The 23,971-nt window shown below is 48.3% G+C and overlaps 1 protein-coding gene across 3 annotated transcripts; it reads left to right on the top strand.

Moving 5' to 3' along the window:
• Positions 1 to 1,128: 1,128 nt before the first annotated feature.
• On the top strand, positions 1,129 to 22,721 carry IFITM10 (interferon induced transmembrane protein 10). Of its 3 annotated transcripts, none has more exons than XM_043549398.1 (5): positions 1,129 to 2,203; positions 3,164 to 4,625; positions 9,058 to 9,229; positions 10,588 to 11,011; positions 21,652 to 22,721. In XM_043549398.1, the coding sequence occupies exons 2-5, from the start codon at positions 4,427 to 4,429 to the stop codon at positions 21,799 to 21,801; spliced, it is 945 nt and encodes a 314-aa protein (XP_043405333.1). In that variant the 5' UTR covers positions 1,129 to 2,203; positions 3,164 to 4,426; the 3' UTR covers positions 21,802 to 22,721. The 3 variants fall into 3 exon arrangements, with proteins under 3 accessions (XP_043405333.1, XP_043405332.1, XP_043405334.1); XM_043549397.1 differs by lacking the exon at positions 1,129 to 2,203 and adding an exon at positions 9,398 to 9,511 and having other exon boundaries at positions 4,426 to 4,625; positions 8,936 to 9,229; XM_043549399.1 differs by lacking the exons at positions 1,129 to 2,203; positions 3,164 to 4,625 and adding an exon at positions 9,445 to 9,511 and having other exon boundaries at positions 9,042 to 9,229.
• The last annotated feature ends 1,250 nt before the right edge of the window (positions 22,722 to 23,971 follow it).

Below are 23,971 nucleotides of genomic sequence, written 5' to 3'. Positions count from 1 at the left end.
GCAGTACACAATGAAGGAGCCACCTACCATAAGATAATCCTCTCGTGACCAGCTGTACCAGCGTTAGGACCTAATTGTGCTGGAGATATGTCATAAAGCAGACCCACACAGACACACACACCCCCAATGGCCACAGATCAGAGCCCAAGTTTATAATCCTGGCTCTATCAATGAAGCACTGTGTGCCTATAGATAAGTCACACACCAACGTCTTTGTGACTCAGTTGAACGATGTATGAAATGGGGATGACACTAAAGGATTCAGATCTAGGAAGAGCACTATTCATTTTTTCAGCTTTATAAAAAATCCAACCTATGATCTAAGCCTCTTGCCCATATTATTACTTTTTGTATTATGGTGGTGCCTAGACACCCCAACGAAAAATGAAGCTCCTCTGTGCTTGGTGCTGTACAAACAAAATAAGAGTCAATCTCTGCCCTGAAGAGTTTATTATTTAAACAGCCATGACAGACAAAGGGAAGTATTATCCCCATTTTACAGATAAGGAATTGAGGTACAAAGAGGTTAAGTGACTTGGCGAAGGTCACACAGGAAGGCTGTGTGCCTTAACCACAAAATCAACTTTTTCCCTAAATTAGCATCTATAGTATGAAAGGAGTCCCCATAAATACCTATCAAACACGCAATGCTCAGCCCAGGAAAAAAGATGTACTCAATTGCCAAATGTTTATTAATATAAATATGAGGGCAAGGTACCTGCCTCAAAGACCTTTTAAAGCCCTAAGCCTAAAAAGAGCTCCTCAGGTGAACTAATGCAGAACTGGGGCCAAAGCAGTTACATTTTGAAGGAAAGATGGAAGCAAGTGACGGAAGTGATCTTAACATGCCTTATTGGGTCCATGGTTTCGTTTTGATCGTTCTCCTACTGGTCACCCTCTACTTAGTTAACATTAAGGGGAGAGCTAGGATTGCTAGGCCTTGCTGAAGAAAATAACTCACCTAAAAAGGGACTGTCTGGCACGTACTTTAAGAATAGGCCCAAAATTTAGATTGAAAAAAAAAAAGGGGAAACAAAACCTAACGTGACTAGAAATGGTTTCCTGATCTTTTTAGCCTTTGATGAGAGCTAAATTACAAAACTAGCTATAAGCAAGGTTGGAACCGATCCGTTGGGGATTAGTACAGGCACCAGAGCCTGCTTGCATGGATCTAGCTGCAGAATCTGGGCCTAAACTCATTTCAGAGTCTACATGGCGAGAAATGGAAAAAATTAAACACACAGTAAACGAAATGGGGAATTAGATTTATTTTATTTTTATGGGGGTTGGTTGATTGGTTCTTGTTTTGGTTGGGTGGTTGGTTTTAATTATTTCTGGTGTAATTAGTGACAAAGGGAATGATTGACTTTTGAAATGGGATTGTCAAGCTGGTGGAGCCCTTTGCTACAAAAGAGATTGTAAACGCTTTGAGGTAGGGACTGTCTGTTTGTACGGCGCTGAGCCCAATGCGGTCGTGGTCCTGGTCCTGGGATTCCAACGTAGTCCCACAATACAAATAAATAACAATAACTGATAAAAAGGATGAGCCAGTGAAAAACAACCTAGCCAAGCAGCACAGCTCCTCCTTTTCCCTTTTTTCTGCCCGGCTCATCTTTACCCCTAGATGCCAGAGTGTATATGAGCTAACAGGCTCCATTTGGTGGCCACTGGGTTTTTGCAGCTGTCCTCTGATCAGGCTGTTTATTCCAGGCAGCTAGGCCTGAAAACACAGGTTTTCCCCACAGCAATTTGCTCATCGTGCCACTAGGAGATGCTGTTTTCACTGCGGTAGCCTCCAAAGGCTGGCAGTAATTACTGGTTGTACTGCTCTGAGTGCTTTCTCCATCCTCAGCAGCTAGTGGGATTTCAGCTTCCTTCAGGGAAGTGGGAAAGGGCAGAGAAGGAAGGGGAAGAGAAACTCAAGACAGGAAAGGACGAGGGGGGCCACAGCTGGCTGAGGGAGAAAGGAAGGGGAGTCACAACAATGGCCTGATTTTCAAAGGTGCTCAGCTCCCACTGCGATCCCATTTTCAGCCCCTCTGAAAATCAGGCCATTAAAGTGACAGGATGGGGAGAGCAGAGGGGAGGGCTCACAAAGCTATAGGAGAGGAGAACAGGCCTGGCCTCGGATCACCTTGGAAGGGGCCAGAGGGCCGCTGCCTGTCTCACGCCTGCACGCCAGCCTGCCTTCCGGAGACAAGAGGTAAGAAGGAGATGGGGCCCGTTGCGGGAGGAGATGGGAAAGTTGTGCAGCCTGGTGCCCCCCCAGCAGAGGTTTTTGGATGTTTCCTCACCCCACTGGGGTGCTCCCAGGTGTAGTGTTGTGCCAGTGGCATGCTGAGCTCATGCTTTAAAACATGTGTGCAACTTGCATTGGGCCACAGCACCAAGGCAGCGGAGGAGGGTGGGGTTAGTGCAGTTTTGGTCTTGTAGAGGAGCCAGCCTTTAACAATCACTGCAGCCCATCACTGGGAGGCCCTGATCATTCCCGTATTCATATCAAAACACCCTGAAATTCACCAGAATGCCCACACGATGTCTGATTCTCCAGTACTCTGCACCTCATTTACACCTGGGGCAAGGTTCTCTACCCCTGCTGGCCAGGTGGCTCAGTGCCCACCACCACTCTCAACCTGTGTCCTGCACTGCAACATTATTTCACTAATTTCTGCAATGCAATTTTAACATTAACAACCTGCTTCATTTGCCCTTCCCCTGCCACCTCCCTCCACTTACTGCATTGTCTCTCCACAACTAAATTCATTTGACTTAGTTGATAACTTCATCTGTATTAAAATTTTCCACTTAACACAGAGGAGATAAACAGTACACACAACATGTACAGAACAGCAAATATGATACTCTAGCTCCAAGAGTCCAATTCTCCTCTTGCTGACCCTGCTGCAAAGCAGTGAATTACTTAATACTAAGCAACGAATCAGCTGAAGTCAATGCAATTACACCAGTGTAGAGCTCATGTAAATGAATGGAAGATCTGGCCCCATGGTCATGGAGGCAACACTCTTAGACACTCAGGCAGTATCTAGAAGACAATCTCTTACTTTTAGAAACTCTTTTTACTAAAAACAAATGATGAAGCACTTTTGTCTTGGGGTTAGTTGTTTTCTTTTTCCTCTGATTTTTTTTTTTATTTTATTTTTAGGTTCCTTTGGGAGGGGAAGAGAAGTGGAATGCAGCTTAAAAGCTAGAGGACAGGAGAGAGAAAGCATGGGGGAGGAGGCCTCACCCTTCCAAACGTCAAACAATATTATTGTTCAGCTTGCTTAGCATTCAATAGGGAGAATTTCAAAGAGTGGGGCTAGGAAAGGGGCGCCATAGGATTGCTGCTGTTTCCTCCCCTGAAAAGTTGAGCAGTTCAGTCCTACATAACTCTCTTGGGCAGAGTTATGAAGGACTGAACTGGTCAAGTTTTCAGGGGAGGAAACACAGCAATGGCTTCAGTGGGCTTTGGCTCAGGCCTTGTATACAGGACACACAGCATCGTTGAAAAGCTGCCACCTCTGGCATGGGATGGTGGCAGCCAGCTGGTGCTAGTGTACTATACAGCAGTGACTAGGATTTTTTTGGCCAGGAATCTAGAGCCAATGAGCAGACGTATGTGGTGCTGTGGTACCTAGGCAGAGCAGACAGGACCTTGGTTTTTAAAGTCTCATCTGAAAGAGCCACATGTATGTAGTAAACTCCATTGGACCCCATTCTTAGGTGCACACTGGCAGCATAAAGGGACCTTACAGGGGATGGAAAGAGCTCTCTGAGAATACCCACTGTGCCGTGGGGGGGGGCCTGGCATCAGAGTTTTGCTGCTGTCCCACTCCCAGCTCTTAGTGTGGAGGGCAGGGAAGGGGAATGGCCAAGGTGCACTACCCTCTCCGGCTATTCTCTGCTTCTCAAACACCACAGAAGGCCCTGGGAAGCAGCGGTGTAAGTCAAGCAACCCTGAGGCTGCTCTGACTTACGCTGGTGGCCAGGTAGGCCCCAGAATAACCCTAGAGGACCGAGTGTGTGAATACAGCATAAAGCCGCCCATGCCCCTTCTCCTGCAGCCCTGCCTTAAGCACAGGGACAGGGTAACTGAGAATCAGGCCTATGGAGTCTATAGGAGGCATGAGTTGATGCTGCTGGCAATTGAACCTGTGGTTCCGGAGAGCCTATAGAGTTTTATGCGTCTTCTGGCACAATGGCACATTAGGGACTCTTGTAAAATGTAAACGTTCAGTTCCATAGCAATAAGCAATAGATTGTTAAAGGAAACCTAACTCTCTGAGGGAAACACGCAGGCCTTTATATTAGTGAAAGGAGGAAATGAGAGCTGCAGCAGTGACAGAAGAGGAGATTGCAGCTCAGGGGCTCCCATGACTCAAACTCTGCTCCCATAGTTTGTGATGGCATCCACACCTGCTTCAGAATGGAAATACGGCCTGATATTCCATGGCTGCTGTTCGCTGCTTTCTCCTTGTGTGGCTTTCCACATAAATCTCAGAGCATAGGTCAGCTGTCAACTTTACACAAAAGAAAACCAGGGAGGTGGATAGCAAAGGAATGGAGTCAGATCTGGACAGGCGGTGTCACCCCACTCCTCTGCACACCTTCCCAGCCACACCCAGGTAAACGTTCTCTCTTGCTGTTGTCGTAAACAGTCGTGCCATAATGATCCCCTAAGCAGGCTTTCCCAGGCCATGGGACTGAGTCCCCCTGGTGGGGCCTGAATTTCTTGCCTTACTTTTTTGTTAGAATCTGGAAAATAAGAAAATGCAAATGGCTACCTGAGGAATATTTTTTGTCAGATACGAACATACGTATGTATGTACGTACGTGTGTGTCTCTGTGTGTGTGTGTTCCAGCTGCAGCTGGTTTCTCGTACACCCAGTTAGGGCTGCAGGGATCAGGGATTCCCTGGCAGTCACTCCTCCCTGCTAGTGGGGACTGGCCCTGAGGGCAGGGAGACTCTCTCCTCATCTGCCCACAATGCTTCTCCCACAGGTGCCCACCCAGCCACCAGGGGCAGGCAAAAACAATAGTCTCCAAGCCTTGCCCGCAGGCAGCACTGTGGTGAGGAGCTCAAGGGGGAATGGAGGCTATCTCCTTGAGCCTCTTCCTCCCCTGCCACAGCCTGTACCCACCTGAGCCCCAGGGAGATTGACAGGTCACTGTCCAATTATAGTCTGGCTCAGTCCAGTCTGGATAATCTCTGCAACCACAAACAAGCTCCAGCGTCCCTCTGGAGTGCGCCAGGGTAACGCTGAGCTGCTGTAGCTACGTGCACTTCAGAATTCTCCTTCCTCATCAACAGCTGCTCTGTATGAACGTTGTCTCCAGCGCACGGGAACACTGGGCCTAAACTCCTTTGCTGTGATCACACCTGATAGTGCAACACCTGAGAAGCCCTGCCTGGAGGGGCACTAACTCATTGCCTGCCAGGCAGCATAAGGGTTCAGGCTGTCTGATGAAGGGGTGGTAGCTGTGGTTGTGGAGCGTGGGCGGCTCGCACCCCTGTCTTGCAGACCTCAGCCCTTTCTCTGTCTAGGCTTTTCACAGAAATAAACCGGTTTCCCTGATTTACTTTCAACGTCACATCAGACTCGCTTCTTTGGGGGAACCAGCCTCGGCTTCCAACAGTATCCAGCTACTGAGCCAGAATATTGGATAAAGCAAACAGACCATGATATTTAGACAGGAGATCCTGTCCTGTCTCCCTAGCTGTGCTATTTCCTCTTCTTTCCTTTTATTCTTCCTATTCATTAGGTTTTCTTCTCCATCTCAGGTTTTAATTCAGTAGTTCTCAGTGCCCGTATTTCCGTTAGTTGATTATTTTTGATTAAAGGCCCATCTTTCTCTCCCTCGCTTTCTAACATGTTTGGATCTGGCCTCTCTTCCCCAGTCCATTTTTCACCTTCTGTGTTTTTTTCTTTCCGCCTATTCTCCTTTCTCGGTACCAGCCTCTTCCCCTCTCCCTCAGCCCCCCAACTTTTGAGTCTCTCCTCTCAACTTCTAAAGCAGTCTTGTTGGTCCTGTCTCTGCACCAGTCCCCTCTCCACAGCACTATCATTTCTCTCCAGTTTTCTTGCCTCACCTACTTACTTGTTCCTCAGAACAAGTTCCAGGTTTCACAGGATGAATGGGTGATGGAGTAATTTTTTGGTGTGTTGCACTCCAAATGCAGGTGAACTGATGGCCCTGTCTGTATAGAAACATAAGGACTACATCACCAGATCAGAGCAGTGTTTCATCTAGTCTAGCATCCTGCCTCCAACAACTGCAAGTACCAGCTGCTTCAGAGCAAGGTGCAAATAATGCTATAAAGGACAATTATGAAACGGGAAGTTTCTTTTTAACCCTTGCCAATTTATATCCCGTATAATTTTTCCCCATCTAATGTGTCTGTAGATGTTCTCATTAGTCATATAAATGTCTAATCCTTTTATGAATCCTGCCTCAATAACATCTTGTGGCAGTGAGTTCCACAGTTTAATTGTACATAATATGAAAAAGTATTTCCTTTGATCAATTTATTCTGTATACTTTTAAACTATCCTAGTCTTTCCAATATTTTCTCCTACTGAAGTCTCCCCATATGTCAAATAATTTTCCTTGCCTGTATTTCATCCCCTTCTATTTATACTTTTTGAGATGGATTGACCAGAATTGAGCACAGTATTCAAAATGAGGACATCCCACTCATGTATATAATGGCATTATAATATTGTTGCCCTTGGCCCAGTATTTGGGACTTTGCAGGTGGTTTTCTATTAGGGGGAGAAATTGACGATAGGACTCGGGTATCAATGGAGCAATCCTGTTTATTTACAAAGAGTGTGCACAAAAGTCCTGTTCCCCTGCATACAGAAGGAGCAACCCCCAATTCACATGGCTTAGCTCTGACCTGCCTAGTGCCTTGGGTGATTCCACCCCTAATAGTCTGCAGTAGTTTTTAGTACATAAAGCGGCTTGATTGCTCCTTCTGTTGAGAGTACTTGGCACACCCATTGGCTTTAATGAGGTCTGTGATTGCCTTTGGATCTAAGGCTATGGCTATACTAGAGAGCTTACTGAGCTGCAGCTGTACCTCTGCAGTTCTGCCACTATAAGGTCTCCCGTGTAGCCACTCTATGCCGATGGGAGAGAGTTCTCCTGCCAGCATAATTAAACCACCCCCAACAAGCAGCAGTAGCTATGTCGGTGGGAGAGCGTCTCCTGTTGATGTGGTACTGTCTACACCAGTGCTTTTGTTGGTGAAACTTATGTCGGTCAGGGGAGTGTTTTTTCCACACACACCCCCGATCGGCAAGAGTTTGGCCGATAAAAGTGTTGGTGTAGACAGAGCCTGAGACTCACGTGGTGGCAGCCATTAGCACCTTTCAACATAACAGTAGTTTGAATATTATTTTTCACTCCTTTCCTTATACATCACAACATTTTGTTTCCATTCTACGTTGAGCAAAGGTTTTGATTCAACTGTCCAGTTACCCACAGGTATTTTTCCAGGTGTCAAGTTAATTTAGAACCCAGCAATGTGTATGAGTACTTCAGAGTATCTCTTTCTATGTACAGAGTTTCCCTTTCTATGTACATTACGTTGCATTGAGAGACAAGGTGGGTGAGGGAATATTTGACCAACTTCTGTCAGCGAAAGAGAAGCTTTTGAGCTTACACGGAGCACTTCTTCAGACCTGAAAAATCATTGGACCAACATAGTTACAACATCGCAAAGTACATTACATTGGTCAATAGTGGTAATCATCTGCCCATTCACCTCGCTTTCTAGGTCTCAAGTACCTTCTCTCGTCTTGACGTACCTAAATAATTGCGTGTCACTGCAATATTTTCCCACCTTATTGTTCATTCCCTTTCCCAGATCGTAAATGATAATATTAAAAGCACAAATCCTTACATGGAAAATTGTGGCTCCCTGCTGTTAATTTTTCACCATCTTGAAAATAGATTATTCTTTCTCTTTGTTTTCTCTCTGTTAGCCGTTATGTTATCCTCAGGAGAACTTTACCTCAGAAGCCGTGCTGGTGAACCACTCTCATAACCTATGACAGGTTTCAGAGTAGCAGCCGCGTTAGTCTGTATCCGCAAAAAGAAAAGGAGGACTTGTGGCACCTTAGAGACTAACAAATTTATTTGAGCATAAGCTTTTGTGAGCTACAGCTCATTTATATACACAGAGAACATGAAACAATGGGTGTTACCATACACACTGTTTCATGTTCTCTATGTATATAAATCTCCCCATTGTATTTTCCACTGAATGCATCCGATGAAGTGAGCTGTAGCTCACGAAAGCTTATGCTCAAATAAATTTGTTAGTCTGTAAGGTGCCACAAGTCCTCCTTTTCTTTTCTCATAACCTAGCCACTCATGTGTCTTACAGTCCTTTCTTTAATTATCATTTCAACACAAGCATCCCCTCGTTTTTACTGCTTTCCCTACCCTACCCAGTGCCACAAATTGGAGCCACCAGCCTTCCAGCCAAAGAGGACCGGATGCAATCTGTCTTCATCATGATCCACCACTGCAGGAGGCCGTTAGTGGCCTTGTTGGGCACCACCTTTAGGTTTGTCCCCTCTGGGACAATCTGAAAATTGTTTCCTTGCTGCATTGGCCACCCCACAAAGTGAGGTCGTTAGGTTGTGAGGTTGGGTGAGCTGGGTTGTTTCAATGTAGCTTTTGGGATAGGTAGAAAGCAGAGATGGGAACCGTTTAATTGAACCCCTGCCAACAACAGGGATGCGCAGAAAACCGGACCCAGATCCCAACCCTTCCTGGCTTTTCCCACCCTTAATGATGTCCATCCATCTCATCCTCTCTGCAGCTGAGCGCACTGTTTCCTGTGTGCTTCCAGCTGCTGTTGGCCTGGGGGTGCTTCTCTCTTGTTTTGATTGTGTGTGCATGTGTCTCTCCCTGCATGCAGAATCTCTCCATTCCCCGTGACTGGAGCGCAAAAGCCGCTGAACACCCTCCCCGCATTAGACTTGTGCTCCCAGCGTTTGGTTGACCAGACAGCCCTGTACGGCGTGTATATGTTTGGTCTAGGTTACCAAGGCCTCGGCAGCGACTCCATAGTTAAGGCTGCATCGAAATCTCTCCTTCAGTATCTCGATGGGGGTTGTGGATGGCATCTGTCTGAGGTGATCTTCCCAGCGAGCGCGGGAACCAATGCCCACGCCCTTGAGCCATGCACCTGGGAGATGTGCCTTCCTGGCAGGTAGGTGCAAGGAAACGTGAACCAGAAGGTCATGCTCCTGGGCCGGGAGGAAAAAGAGCATCGGTGACTGAGATTACGTGGTGCTCTCCTGCCCAAAGGCTGTAATGAGCATGTGCGCCTTGAACTGTTTGTTTCAGAGGGACGCTAGTTGACCTCTTTCCTCCCCAGCCCCCCCACTGTCCACCCCCCTGCTTCCCCTCCTTCACCAACTCCAGTTATTAAGAAAGAAGAGCCGGAGGCAGTCCTGAGCCAGAGATGCAGCAACTCCCTGCGTTCCTCCTTGTGAGTATCCCTCGCTCTCTCCTCTTGCGCCTTTCCCAAGGAGACGGATGGATGGACAGGCGGGTGGCTAGAGGCAGATGGTTCCTGCTAATTACACAGCTAATGGGGTGGGGAGCAGCAGACAGCCTCTTCCCAGCCCACCCTCTGTCCTCGCCCGTTCTTCCGCCTCTCGCCTCGGGGTTGGCCAAGCAGGAAAAACTGCTGACAGACTAAAGGAAATGGGAAATTCAGTTACATCAGGAATCCCAGGGAGATGAGGACTCAGCAAAAAAAAAGAAAGAGAGAGAAAAGCAGAGAGAGAAGCTCTGCTGCGGCTGAACGGCCGGCTGGATTGACAATCATTTAACCTCCCCCCAGCAACCAGCTTCGATCCTGGAATGGGACAGAGAGCAGCAGGGCCCGGATGGATGGATGGATGGATGGACAGGGCTGGGAGGGGGGGAAACGCTGGAACGGCATCTGTTTGGAAACTCTCTTCGGAACCTCCCCTCCCCTTTCTTCGGACGTGTTGTTCTTTCTTTCTTTCTGTTCTTTCTTATAAAGAGACGAAAGCAGCCACTGTCTCCCATTCCAGCTGATGGGGGGGAGTTGGGGGGCCAAGTGAGGCAAGAGCCACATACGTTATTGCTGGGGGTTTTGGCGGCGATAATGTAGGACAGTGGGAGCAGAGGAAGAGGGTGACAGATGTCAGAAGCTCCTCAACCTCTCCGGCTATTCTGCAAGGGGGGGGAGACGGAGCATGCTGCAGGAGCTGGGACACCCAGCTGCATGGAGAGCAGGGACTATTCCACTGCTGCATTCATTACAGACTGCTCAGTGTGCAGGAGAATGCTCCTTTGTGGTACACGAGTGTAAATACTACTCTCTGTCTCCTCCCCCTCCTCTACCCTGCTCTCCTCCCTCCCCTCCACCTACTCCCTCTCTCTTCTCCCCAATCTCTCCTCTATCCCTCTGTCTCTCCTCTCTCTCTCTTCTCCCTCTCCTCCATTTCGCCCCCTCTGTCTCCTCGGTCCCCCCCTGCTTTATTCCATCCCCGTCATTCACCGTCTCCCCTCCCCACCCCCAATCTTTCACAGGGGATTTCACTTTGCCAGGATACAATCTGGTAAATTTACAACAGCCACCACGGAGAGAACACAGGAACCCCCGTTGGGCCCGCCGTGTCCCTTTGACGGAGCATTCTGGATTCAGAGACCCCCCCAGCAGGGTTGCTTTGCTGGCATTCCCAAGCCCCCCGCCATCCCGCAAGCTTCACCTGCCCTATCTCCCTCTTCTGCTGTTTGCTTCATGGAGAACAAGAGCTGCAAAGGGGACAGCCTGCGGCCAGCTGTCCAGTGCAAACACTCTGTCGAGAAGAAGACAATGACTAACCCTACGACGGTGATTGAGATCTACCCAGACACCACCGAGGTGAATGATTACTATCTCTGGTCCATCTTCAACTTTGTATACCTCAACTTCTGCTGTCTCGGCTTCATCGCCTTGGCCTATTCTTTGAAAGTAAGTACTGATTGCAAGCCACCCTGTGGGGAACGCACTGAGCCAGAGCCACAGCTGGGGTAAATCGGTGTCATGGCTGTTGAAGTCAGCAGAGCAATGCCAGTTTACCCCTGCGGAGGATCGGGCCCGGTCATGTTAATACGCATTGTCAGGGGAGATCTTGGGAATGGAAATGTTGTTTTGTGCGTGGTGTGGGTATCCATGGCACTCAGATACCAAGGTAATGGGCACCACAGAAGAACTGAGATAGAGAGATGAGTGGAATCAGTGACAATGGCTCTGAATTGGCTTTTATTGTGACTGGAGATTGACAATTCTCACTCGTCTGGGGGTTGGTTATAGCGTAATTCTGAGAATTAGAAACAGTTGAATTTTCTAACAGGAGGACAAACAACTTCCTCCCCAGGTAGCCAGAATCCTTCAGCATCTGGAGACCTGCGTGGGGCAACCCCCATCGCCATAGGAGAGGGCTTCAACTGGTGCTGGGGAATCCTGAATGCATAGGCTACTGAGGGCTCCCAGGTGTATGATGATGATAAGCACTTTACATCCTCCCCGTACTTTACAAATCAAACTTAATTCAGCCTGGCAATGTTTCTGCGGGGGGGTAAGGGGGAGATAGTATTCTCCCCATCTTGCAGACAGGAACACTGTGGCGACTTGGTGATGGTCCCAGAAGAAGTCCATGTGAGAGCTTGGAATAGACTCCTGGAAATCCTGGCTGGCAGTCCTGTGTTTGGCGCACTAAAGCCTCTCACATCAGTCTGGTACCAGCATGCTGAGGCTCTACGTAAGGTGGTTTAGCTAAAGGCACTGGGCCAGATCCTCAAATGGTGTAAATCAGTGACTCCACTGACTGCGGTGGAACTCTGGTGACTTATGCTAAGTCAAAGATCTGGCCCAATACTGGAAAAGGAAGTCAGTTTTTTAAGAAGTCCTTAGGGGCCTGATTAAATCTGGACTCAGTGGGAGTCCTTCCGTTGATTTCAGCAGGCTTTGGATCAGGTCCTTAGTGAGTGCTTTCTGGAGTATGGGGATAGTGAGGGCTCCAAAGAGAAGGAGGGAAAAAGAGCAACTGTGCAAACTGGAGGACCTGAGAGACCGATGGGACTGGCTTTAAGCACAAACACACCAAGCAGCCACTTGTGCCCCAGCTCTTTTTGTGTCTCCCCCCATCCCATCCTCTATAAGTTCTGCCACTCAGAGCACGGCCCCACCTCCTCTTCTAGCAGTGGGACCAGAAAGTCATGAAACAACTTGTTTCCTTCCTTGGCTCTGGCTAAAGCAGCAGTGAGGAAAGCAGCTCATGGCCTGATTCTCCCCAGGGTCCCCTAAATCATAAGGCCAGCCTTGGAGACCTGCCAGGAATGTGAAAATAAGGTCTGCTAACTAAGGTGATGGAAGACCGTGGAGGGCTTCATAAGGGAGGAATGGAAATAGATGCATGAATGAACTGGGAGCCAGCATGTAGTGTGCAGCTCACGGAGAGTGGGACCTGTGTAGTTCAAGGGTGTCCAGCCTGTATCCTGCTCTCTGTTTTCTGGATCACCCTCGAAATGAAGTCAGTCTGATTCTAAGAGGCCAGTTGCCCCAGTCTGCTACTCTTCTCTGAGGGCTCCAGACCTCTGCGTGTCTGTAAGGTAACACTCTCATAAGGTAACGCTATCCTTTGAGTCCATGAAACCTTCCGTAATTATTCCCTGTAACTGCCGATCAGAACAGACCAGCTGGGCTGCAGGATTTCATTGCTGGTGAACTGAGCCAGCAAGCAGTATCCAATCATCTGTCAAGGAAGAGAGGGTCTGAGGGTTTGGAGGGTTTTTTTTGTTGTTGTTGTTTTTCATAAAAGCAATTAGATAATTATATATGTAAATGAGACCAAGCCCCAGGCTCCTGGGTGGCCCTGAATGTGTCATCGTTTGGGTTGCCTCAGGGACAGGAATCTAGTAGATGTGTTTTGGCAGGCAGCATTTACAGGAAGGCCAGTGTACAGAGGGATTTCATCACAGAAACAGATCAATTAACCCCATCTAACTCCAGTGACTGTGATTTCCACAAGAATACAAGGAGGCTGCTTCTGAACCAGCCAGGCCCTGGGGCTCTGTTATAGCAGAGGTAGTGTGGCCTAGACCACTGAGCACAGGGACTCTGATTGCCACTCACTGGGTGACCTTGGGAAGTCCCTTACCTTCTCTATGCCTCAGTTTCCCTATCCACAAAATGGGGATGAGAATGCTCACTCACCTTCCTTGCAGGGGTGTCAGGAGGCTTAACTCACTGCTGTTTGTGAAGTGCATTGAATGTAAAGGACTATGCAAATGCTGAGCATTACCATTGCCAGGGCTGTCCCAAGGACATTTAGGGCCACTGCCAACATCAACCAAGGATGGTATGGAAGGCTCGCTTACCACATAACACTCCGTGGGATGGGCACACCAGTATAGGGCAAGAAATAGGCTTTTCCCCTCTCCCCTGCCCCCCCCCATGTGTTCATTAGCTTAAATTTGCTTTAATAACATGGATGCTTCTCCCCAACAAGGGAAACATTGGTGGGGCGGGGAGGAATGACTAAGAGAATTAGGCTGAACTCAGGAAAAGGAAAATATAAGCTGAAGATCAGGAGACGGCACTCTCTATTGGAATCCATGGTCTATCAGTCTGTGGAACAGTCTCCTGCTGGAAGTGGGGTAATCCCCATCACTTGAGAAATATGCAACTAAACTGAACCAGACAGTGGTGAATTAGCTGTAGGGCACAGTCCTGCTCCGGCAGGGGATGGACTAGACCAGGGTTTCTCAACCTTTTTGATACCAAGAACCAGCTCGCTGCCTTCCTAAACTGTGTCAGGGAGATCTTGGAGACTGGCGCCAGTCCATGGACCAGTCATTGAGAAACACTGAACTAGATGACCCAACAGGTCTTTCCTATCTCTGCTATCTTCAGTTCTTTGGCAGAATAAAAACGGCAAACATAACGTTCCTCAGAGATACAGGACAGAGTCAAGGAATGGCAAGGAGAGAGTGACCACGATATTTCAGGCCATGATGGGGAGGACAGCATACGAGAGAAAATGGGGAATATCTGGATATAGCAAAAGAACTCCCCTAGGAAAGGCCTGTAGAATGGAAGAGAAAATGTGTTCATTTCTGTCGTCTTAACCATCCTATAGAATTTAATAGAGAATGATATCCCTGCTGTGGAATTATTTTGAGTGTGTGTGTGTGTGTGTATGCACGAGTGCGTAAAAGACCTACACTCTTTATTAGTTGCTGTAGGATGTTAGTCATTTCTACAGAGCCCTATTGGTTTCATCTCTATCTCTGTTACATTTTGTAGGGCTTTCCCATAAGGTAAGAAAAGACTGGAATGAGGAAAATATCTGGGAAAAATGTCCTGTTAGTTAGACCTTCTTCTTGTCCCCTGAAACAAAGTTTAGCAACGCAGATTTAGGCCCCAGTCCTTCAAGGAGCACCATGCTGAGTAGAGACCCAGTGGAGTCAATGAGGCTGCGGGATCAGGGCTGCTATTATGAATAAAACCAAGGTGTTTCTTCACTGGGAACCACAGCTGTGTGATTTCCTGGCTAGGGTGCAGCCAATGCACTAAAGGCTTTAGGGTCCCCAGATTTTGTTCTTTAAACTTACTTCAAATAGTGTAAACATTTTTAAAACCCTAAGAAACATTGTTTTAAATAACAAAAATGCAGCGTCCCATTGGCTTCATTAAGACTACTTGTCCTGAAAGCTAAGCCCATGTTTAAGTACCTTGATGAATCAGGGCCTTTAGTGTGCTTTAATATTGCCTTTAAAAATGTTTCGAAAATAATACACTCACTTCTGATCTTTCTTTGTCTTCATGCCTCCCAGGGTGCATGTGGAGAGAGAGCTCTATAGATCTCTCGCTGTGTGTAGATTGTTACACTGCAGTAGCACCAAAATGTGCATTGGTCCCTGCACCAAAGAGCTTACATTTTCAGTCAGAGAAACGTACCAAGTAGGGAGGGGCACGGGCTACAACATACAAGCCAAGTATTTGATATAAGCTTTGTATCTGCACACCTGGTCTTTACTTATACCCCCTCTTTCTAACCCATAGGGGGCCAGATCCTCAGCTGGTGTACATCGGTCTAGCTTTGTTGACCGCAGTGAAGCTGCACCAGTTTACACCAGCTGAGGATTTGGCCCCAGCACTCCTTGGTCTGTAGCATCAGCGAGATGGAAAGGGAAACCTGTGCCTCGCTGTGAATGGATGTGTGTATTTGGAGGAGGGCGGAGGGAATGATTAGACATGGGTGCAGAGAGATTTGAAAGCCCACGTCAGCACTGGCATTAGTACAAGCACAGCACTGATGCCAACACCACCTGATAAACTTGGCGAGGAAGACGAGTTTTGTTTTGTTTTTTCAAAAGCAAATTTTGTGGCCTTGACTTTTGCCCAGGATATTCAGCTTGCTTCCCCCTCTCTCGTATTTCCCAGCTCTAAGCACTAATAAATGATGCATCAGCACTTACTGTTAAGAGATCAATCACCAGCAGTTTTATCACAAGAGACCTTTGGGGAAAGCCAAATCCTTCAATGTACCAATTACACAAAAAGGCAGTAGATCAGGGAGGCCGGGATCACAGTCCATTTTTATTCTAGAAGTCTAATTTCAGGATGCATATATGGACATCAGGAAAATGAGGAACCTAGACTCCTTTCTGTGTCAACCCGTAGTTCCAGGGTTTTACTGATTTAAAAAAAAATCTTCCCATGTGTGTGTTCCATCAGGTGATCCTATGCTACCGCCAAAAGATGCATCACACCGAGCATGTGGGAGCTACAGGGCATCTGAGATCCTTGCATTTATATAGCCTGGTTTCCACTGTAAATGAACATAAGTTCTGCATATGAGTAATGTATGTGCTGGAGCCATATTGATTGTACCTTTTACTGCTCCAACTCTACTAATGGCAGTTTAAAGTGGAAAGGCAAATGAATAGAACAACAGTGGTGCAGCAACACCTGTGTCTGACAAAGAGCTTACTTTGTGGAGCCTCTTTCCTTCCCAGTGGAGATCAGGTCTTAGTGCACATCTATCCATAGGGAGGCAGTGAGGTGTAGTGAGTAGGTACAAGGCTGGGAATCAGGAAACCTAGGTCTTATTCCTGGCTCTGCCCCGGCGGGTGATTTGGGGCACTTCCTTTCTCTGTCTCCCCTCCCACATTTTGTCAGTCTTGTCTATTTAGAGCGAAGCAGCTGGGGATGCGGGTGTGGCTGTTGCGTCTTTGCATTTGAGGGAAAGGCATTAGAATGGCCGAAGAGGTCTAGCTCCGGGGATTCTGTGGAATGAGGGAGGTTGCAGCTCCTGAGTTCTCAGGCAGGTGTACGGAAGTAACGACTCCAGGAGAAAAGACATCAGCCTCTCTTATTCTCTTAGAACAGTGTTTCTCAACCTTTTTGACACCAGGGACCGGCTTGCTGCCTGCCTAAACAGTGTCAGGGAGATCTCAGGGACCAGTGCCTGCCAGTCCCGAAGATCTCAGGGATTGGTCGTTGAGAAAAACTGTCTTAGAAGACCAACAGCTTTCAGGAATTAAAATTAAATCCAGCTGCTTCCCAAGCAGTACCGTGACAGAGTGAGCCAATGAGACAAGATCCTAGTGTTAGTCCATGAGGAGAGTCTGTACCAGAAGTGCTCATGAGCTGGAGGTCTTACAACCAATTTGTAGAGCAATCCAAGACTCTCCCTCCTTTCCTACATGGGAAGTTATTTGTGTGCAGAGAAGCAGAAATTGGTGTACTATATGGAGGAGATGGGTCTACAGGCCCCCTCAGCCAGTGCACACAGTCTACATGCAACCAGCAGCAGGTTGGATAGCAAAGCCCAAGCAGCATTAGATACAGTCATATCAGAATTATTATTATTAAAATGCATGTATCTGCATGATATGCTAACACAGTACTTGACAGCCGTACAATGTGACTTGTCCCCTGCTCCTGAGGATCTGAGGGGGACGAGGCCTGGCCTAAAATCAGGGAAAGGAGTTTGTGGAGAGAGTGTTGCTGAGGAAACCAAGGCAGGAAAGATCCCTGGAAGAAAGGGAGTGTCAAAAGGAGAAGATAGTGAACACTAAGCAAAGAAGTAGACAAGAGACTTCCAAGTCCAGAACACATGAAGGTGCAAAGCCTGAGTGCAAGAAAGAGACAAGGGAGAGATGAGGAGAGAGGATTGGGAGGCACATAGGAGAAAGTTGGGCAGTAGGAGAAAATGAGATCAGAGATATTGGAGCTTGAAGCTGATGAACTATGAGACAGGAAGCCAGGAACAGGAGTGGAAGAGGACAGACGGTGATGTGGTCAGAACAGCAGAAGAGGAAAATGATTAGTGCTGGCATTCTAGATATGCTGAAGGGAGAGAGGTGAGCAGCTGCCTGGGAAGGCGGTGACAACTGTCCGGGGGGAAGTTGGCCAAGGCAGGTACAAGTTCCATTAGTGGAGCTGAAGAGGAGAACCTGGATCTGGTGAAGTTAAAGTGCAAGACTGGATTTAACAAAAGGCTGGCTATGGAGGTGTGGGGAGGAAGGAGAGAGAAACATAGGAATTGACATATTGGATCAGATCTAAGGCCCATCTAGTGCAGTATCCCATCTCTAACAGTGCTAGCCACCAGATGCTTCAAAGGAAGGAATAGGGACCTTGCAGCAGTCAGATGTGGGATAATCTGCCCCCCACATTAGGTCTTATCCGAATCTCCAATAATTAGAGGTTGGTTTAAGGCCTGTGGTAGAATCCCTTCTAGAATTGCTGTTATCATTCATAAAGTGACATGGAGAAAGGATGGACTTGTGATTAAGGAACTGGATGGGAACAAAAGAGCTCTGACTTTAATTCCTGTCTCTACCCCCAGCCTTCCTATGTGATCTTGGGCAAGTCACTTAGCATCTCTGTGCCTCCGAGATGCTGTTCTTCTGCCTTCCAGAGGGGTTGTGAGGATACAGGCTTTAATGTTTGTGGAGCACTGAAATATCATAGTAATGGTCATGTGAGTATTGAGAGAGACAGTGGTGAGGCTGGGATACAAGGAGGATGGGCAACTCCTTACTGGTGACAGAGAAGGGAAGGGGAGGAAATGTCCATCTACTCTTAGAGAGCTTGACTTTGATGTGCTGCCAGGGGCCATCGCCAAGTGGGCATTGGAGATGTGAGCCCAGACAGAAGAGGAGAGGCCAGGACAGAAAGCTGTAGGAAGCTTAATCAGACTATAAACAATTTGGGGCAGAGACTGTCTTTTTGTTATATGTGAATATTGTGCCCATCCCAGTGGGGCCCTGACTGTTGGTTGGAGCCTCTCGGCTTTACCACAATATAAATGATAATGAATAACAATGAATTGTTTGAATAGAGGTGCTAGCTGATGCCACAAGAGCATATGGGAAAAGAGGAGGGGACCAAGGACAGAACCCTGAAGGAGTCCAACAGACAGAGGGAGAGGGGAGGATGAGGTGCCAACAAAGGGGAGGCCAAAGCAGCCATCAAAGAAGTCAGAAGAGAACTTGGGAAGAAAGCGGAAGGCAAAAGAAAGCTCAGATATTTCGAAGGCGGTAGCGAGCTCAAGCAAAGTATGGCTAGAGAAGACTCCCTGTGAATTTGCTCGGAGAAGGTAGGTCATATTATGCCACCCCTCAAGACATTTTTGGTGGAGCAGAGAGGGCACAAGCCAGAGTGGAGAGGGCAAGATCATGGGGCACGCTGGCGGAGTTTTCAGGAGAAGGTGGACATTAGAGAAGCAGCTGGGACTGTAGAATCAATAGTACTCTGGGGGAAGGAGACAGAGGGGAGAGTGTGATAAGGGAGGGAATCAGAGACGTAACCAGGGTGAAGAGGACTAGATGGGGACAGGAGGACAGGCTGTGACCAAAGGCACACTGAGGGTTAGACATCAGAGTCAGAAACAAGGGTGAAGGAGGAGAGTGTGGGAGGGGTGGTGGAAGGGTTGGGGAAGGTGGCAGAAGAGCATCCTTGATGGATATTCTCACTCGGAACACATGTGCAAGCTGGTAAGATCGGGGGCTGAGGATGAAGTGGAGGAGGGAAGGTGCTGGGAAGAGGGGTCCAGGAGGGCGTTCCTGGTACAGAGGAGTGTGAGGAGAGGGGCTGGGAGCACAGAAATTGACAAGGGAGAAGAAGCAGATCTTGTGAGCTGGGAGGAGGGCAGAGGTGGAAGAAGAGCAGTAATCTGTGCAGTCATGGGACTCTCTGTGAAAGTGCTCAGCGGTGCAAGAACTGGAGCGGAAGGAGCGAAGGCAGGGAAGAGCCAAGAGTGGGGAAGAGAGGAAAGGGCAGCTCTGGGTGAGGGGGGAGATGGGAGCTGAATGAAGGAGAGAAGTTAGAAGGTGAGGCGGGGGGGAGGGAAGGGCAGGAAGAAAAGGAGGAAAGAAAAAATGGGGAAAGGGAGGGGAGGGAGAGGAGATTAGTGGGAAGCATCTGAATGGGGATAGGGGGGTGAAGAGGAACGAGAGAGAGGCCTGGAGAGAAATAGAGAAGAATGGTGAGGGGAGGCCAGTAGGAGGGAGGTGGAGGAGCAGAAGTGTCCCTGGAGGAGTTTGTCTCAAGCAATGAATACTTGTCCCCTCTCCCCTTCGGCCTCTCAGGAGTGTAGCTCTGCCTGGGACCTTCCTTGAATGATTTTCATTCCGGTGAGCGGGGCTGACCCCGTGGGATACTGCCCAGCTCCCTTCATAATGGGGAGATCCCTGCTGGCAGCTTTGCCAACAGATTAGGATTGTCTCCGTGGCGGGCTCTGGTGCTCACTACATGGTGTTTTGGGGCTTGATTCCCACAACTACTCCCTTCTGCCCAAGATAATGAAACCTGTATTCTTAACCTGCACAATCCTCCCTCCCCAGACCTCAGGTGTGCAGCGACTAGGGCTTGTCTGCCTTAAGCCCCACACCCTGATTTTGCATTGGGCCCTGCACTGAAAAGGAGGAGCTTTCTTGTGCTTACTGTGCTCTGCAGGGAGAGCAACAGGCCCCATGAGAGAGTGGCTCACTTCCCAGCTCTGGCTGCACCATTCTCCATCTGGCTGCTGCTGTTCTCAGTTGTTGCTGCTGGGTGTGGGCGACAGTCCGGTCGTGGCACTAGACGCTCTCCAGGTCTAGATGCACCATGGGGGGTGGGGGAGGAAGGTACAGATACTTACCATACATGTGCCACGTGTTTGACTGACCGCCGCGGTAGGTTCTCGCATGCACCCTTATGTCAGCGAAAGACTCCTTCCCAGAAGCCCGGGGGAAGCGTTATAAAAGCAGGGAGTGCGTTCACAAAGGACCCTCCCCTCCAGGGCAACAGAGTGGAAGAGTCCACATATTAGAATGCATGGGACGTTACTCCAAGGTCTGGAATGAGCTTCAGGCCTCCGTGAGCTGGAATCACACAGCAATTTGCTGGGACTGAGGAGGCCGTTACCGCCTTGTGTCCAGTGAGTCGTGTCAAGCTCCCAGGACAGCGTCGGGTTGTAAGTGCTGCAAGCGTTACAGAGCAAATCGCTGAAAAATGACTTAAATCAATCCTGGTATATTTTTGGAAAACTCTTGGTCGATAAAGGCATTAGATTCTTTCTAGGTAGGACTGTGGTGCAGGCTCAGGGGTTTATGTGGCTTGCCAGCGACATCTGGTGTTCAGACAGGAGCACCGTAACCGTGTTCACATTTCTGAGAGCAAATTTAGGGTCTGCCGGAAGCAGCAGGCACTGGAGGCTGAAATCCTCCATCCACGGAACAGGTGCAACAAGGACAGCGTTCCCATGCTGCCCCGCTCTGACCACCTCTGGGAGTGAAGAGGTAAATCTCCAGGCCCATTCTGTCCCTATCCTGTTTGCTGAGACTGCCGGCCAGGGTCTAATCAGTGTCAGTTGTGGTGGTGGTTTTGTGGTGCGGACACGCATCTGTTACAAACTGGACTGAGAGCACCAGCATATTATAAACTACTGACCAGCTGCTGGGCGATAACACCATTCGGTCACTATCAGCTTGGACTGTTGTCAAACTCAGGAGTGTACAAGGTCATTACCAATCTTCAGAGCCATCCTGTCCTCCCCCAACATGGACACATTTAAAGTCACGGCCTCTGAAATAGGGTGCACATCAGACCATGACATTACAGCTGAAAACTGCCAGTTGTAGCCTTGGTAGGTGTAAACTGCATAGGACCTGCCAAAGGAGAGTGTTAACCCAGCCATATTAATATGCTGTAGGATTGTGCATGGCTTTTAACTGCAGTGGGAGCCAATGCCAGATTTCACACTCCCAGCCTCTGAGTGCAGTAGAAAGCACATTCACAACGGAACAAGTGCCAGCGTTCCCACTCTAAAGGCAGTGGGACCCGAACCCCAGCACATCAGTGTTGGGATTCACACTCCCACCTTCGGAATACAATAGGAAGCATGCACTAGTGCTAGAATTCACCCTATAGTGCACCCAGGATCCATACCTGAATGCACGATAGTGCCAGGAATTACACTCAAACTCTGAATGCAGTAGAAACAGGTACAAAGTGTCCACATGCACTGACCCCTGTTTATATCACTTTTAAGCTGGTTAGTTTGCTTGTCTTTTTTTTATATATATATATGTCTCTCCAAATTCTTTTTGTCTCAGGTCCGGGATAAGAAACTCCTCAATGACCTGAACGGAGCTGTCGAAGATGCCAAGACAGCCCGGCTTTTTAACATCACCAGCTCGGCACTCGCCACTTTCTGCATCATCCTCGTCTTCATCTTCCTGCGCTACCCGCTCACTGACTATTAGAGCGAGGCCAGCAGCCGCTGCCGAAATGCCTCAGTGCCAGAAGTGTCCACCGAATTTCCTCCAGCAAGGATATGAAACAACAATCCATCTTGATTGCAAAAAAATAAATACAAAATAGACCCCACCAAGCAACCCCCACCCCTCCAACCCTGACTGGTATTTGAACTTCTGTAGAAAAAGAAATTACTTTTACATTTTTTACAGAAAAATATTTATTTTCATGATAAACAAAAGTATGTGATAACATGCAAAGCTTAGAACTAACCACAACATGAGCCAATAGCTGCGTAGCTAGACACGGCAATCATGGTGGCGGCCGAGGAGTCAGAGAGAACGTTGTGTCATCGACGAGCCGCTGATGAAAGTTACATAAGCAGCCCAAGCGCTGAGCTGTGTTTTAGATGGAAAACAGCAAATAGCCCTATTGGGAGAGGTGAACTGCAGATCTACCAGGAAGCATGTGCACTGATTTAGAGCTCAAGAGAGGGAGGAAAAATGCCTGCTTCTGCGAGATAAAACTGAGGAGTAATGCAGGGCAGATTCAGGACATATCAAATGTGTTCAGGCTGCTACCACGTCCTCTCTCTCTCTCTCTCTCTCTCTCCTCCCCTTCCCCTCACTCCCATGGATATTTTGTTCTTTTTCTCTTTTTATACATTTTTTTTCATTGAATTTCATTTGAAGGCCAGAATAGCTTACCATTCCCCGTCCCCAGAGAGCTTTATCCTTGGGAGTTCATAGTGGAGAATCCTGAAGCCTCCCGATAAACCCCAAAGATTTAAAACAAAACAAAACTCCTCCATGGAATCTCCTGCAAATGCTGAGAACGTAGGCAACCTTTGGAGAACTTGCATATATCCTGTATACCGACTCCTACCGTATTTCTGTAAACTTTCAATAAAGATGATAATATCTCTGCCCATCCGATGCCATTCTGGTTACTTTCACAGATTGCCACAGATTAGGGGGTTTTCCCCCTTCGGTCCCATATTAATCCAATGAGGGGCAGAGAAGAGAATTAAGACTCCTGCTGGACACTATAACTTGCCTCTACAGCCATAATCCCCTACCTTTGATGGCTACGTGGATGGGCCTGGAGTAATGGGCAGCCTCACTTAAAGTGAAAGAAAGTTAAATAACAGGCAGGGAGCAGCTCGACAGGCAGTGCAATAGGGGACTGATACACAAGCAGCAACCACAGTGGCAGGCATGGGAGGGGATGGTGCCGGTTAGAACCCAGTGGAGGTAAGAATTCCCACCTTGTGTATCAGCAAAATGTCGGGACTGGAGTTGGGAGAGGGGAGGAAAGAGGTGCCAGGAGCTAGGGGAAATCTGGGGGCTTCTAAATCCCCTGACCAGGCACATGTGAAGTTCATCGCCATCCTAGTGAGGACACGCCGCTCTGGAGTACATGGACTGGAACATGTCGTCATACCAGTGATGGTGATACGCTGCTGAGAGTTTAACAAAGGAGCTCCCTTAAGAACATTCCACCTTGCTCAGCTGGAAATGTTACATTCCCTGGGTCAAATGTGCTTTCCACTGAAAATCATCCACCTCGCCGAACCCATCAATCCTTCCACCGCCCACCCCTTTTGACCCGTGCCCTTCCAGCACGTCATAGAAACACGAGCACCACCAAGTGGCATCTCGGACTAGCAGCTGTTCCACACAGCAGCAGCCGAGGCAGGCAGGTGTCTTGCCACCTCTGCCTGGAGTGGAGATGGCGGGTGAATTATCCTGTGGGCATGCAATGATTGGCTGGAGGCACAGTGGGTTCCCTGGGTGGGAATGGATCCTCTTTGTTGAGAACTATTCGAGCCCTGAATTGAGACCTAAAGTTGCGGGAGGGGGAGGAGATTATCCCACATCTGCCTACTGCAGGGCTCTTACACCTTCCTCTGAAGTATCTGGTGCTGACCGCTGTCTGAGACAGGCTACTGGACTAGATGGACTTTGGGTCTGATCCAATATAGAAATTCCTGTGTTCCAATGTCTCCCCTGTTTGTTTCCAGTCTCCGCTAGCCAGTGTGGAATTGGAGGGAATTTCCCCATGATGCTTGTGGTGGGGCTCAGGATGGGGTTCCTAGCTCCAGGCTGCCCCCCGAGTACCAGCTCTTCAAACTTCAGACAGGGACATGTGCTGCTGGGGAGATGCAGCCTGCAAGGC

This window comes from Chelonia mydas, chromosome 6 (genome assembly GCF_015237465.2).
Source record: "Chelonia mydas isolate rCheMyd1 chromosome 6, rCheMyd1.pri.v2, whole genome shotgun sequence".
Classification (NCBI taxonomy): domain Eukaryota; kingdom Metazoa; phylum Chordata; order Testudines; family Cheloniidae; genus Chelonia; species Chelonia mydas.
Note: the sequence above shows the minus strand (reverse complement) of the source record. Positions and strands in the feature narration are given on the sequence as shown.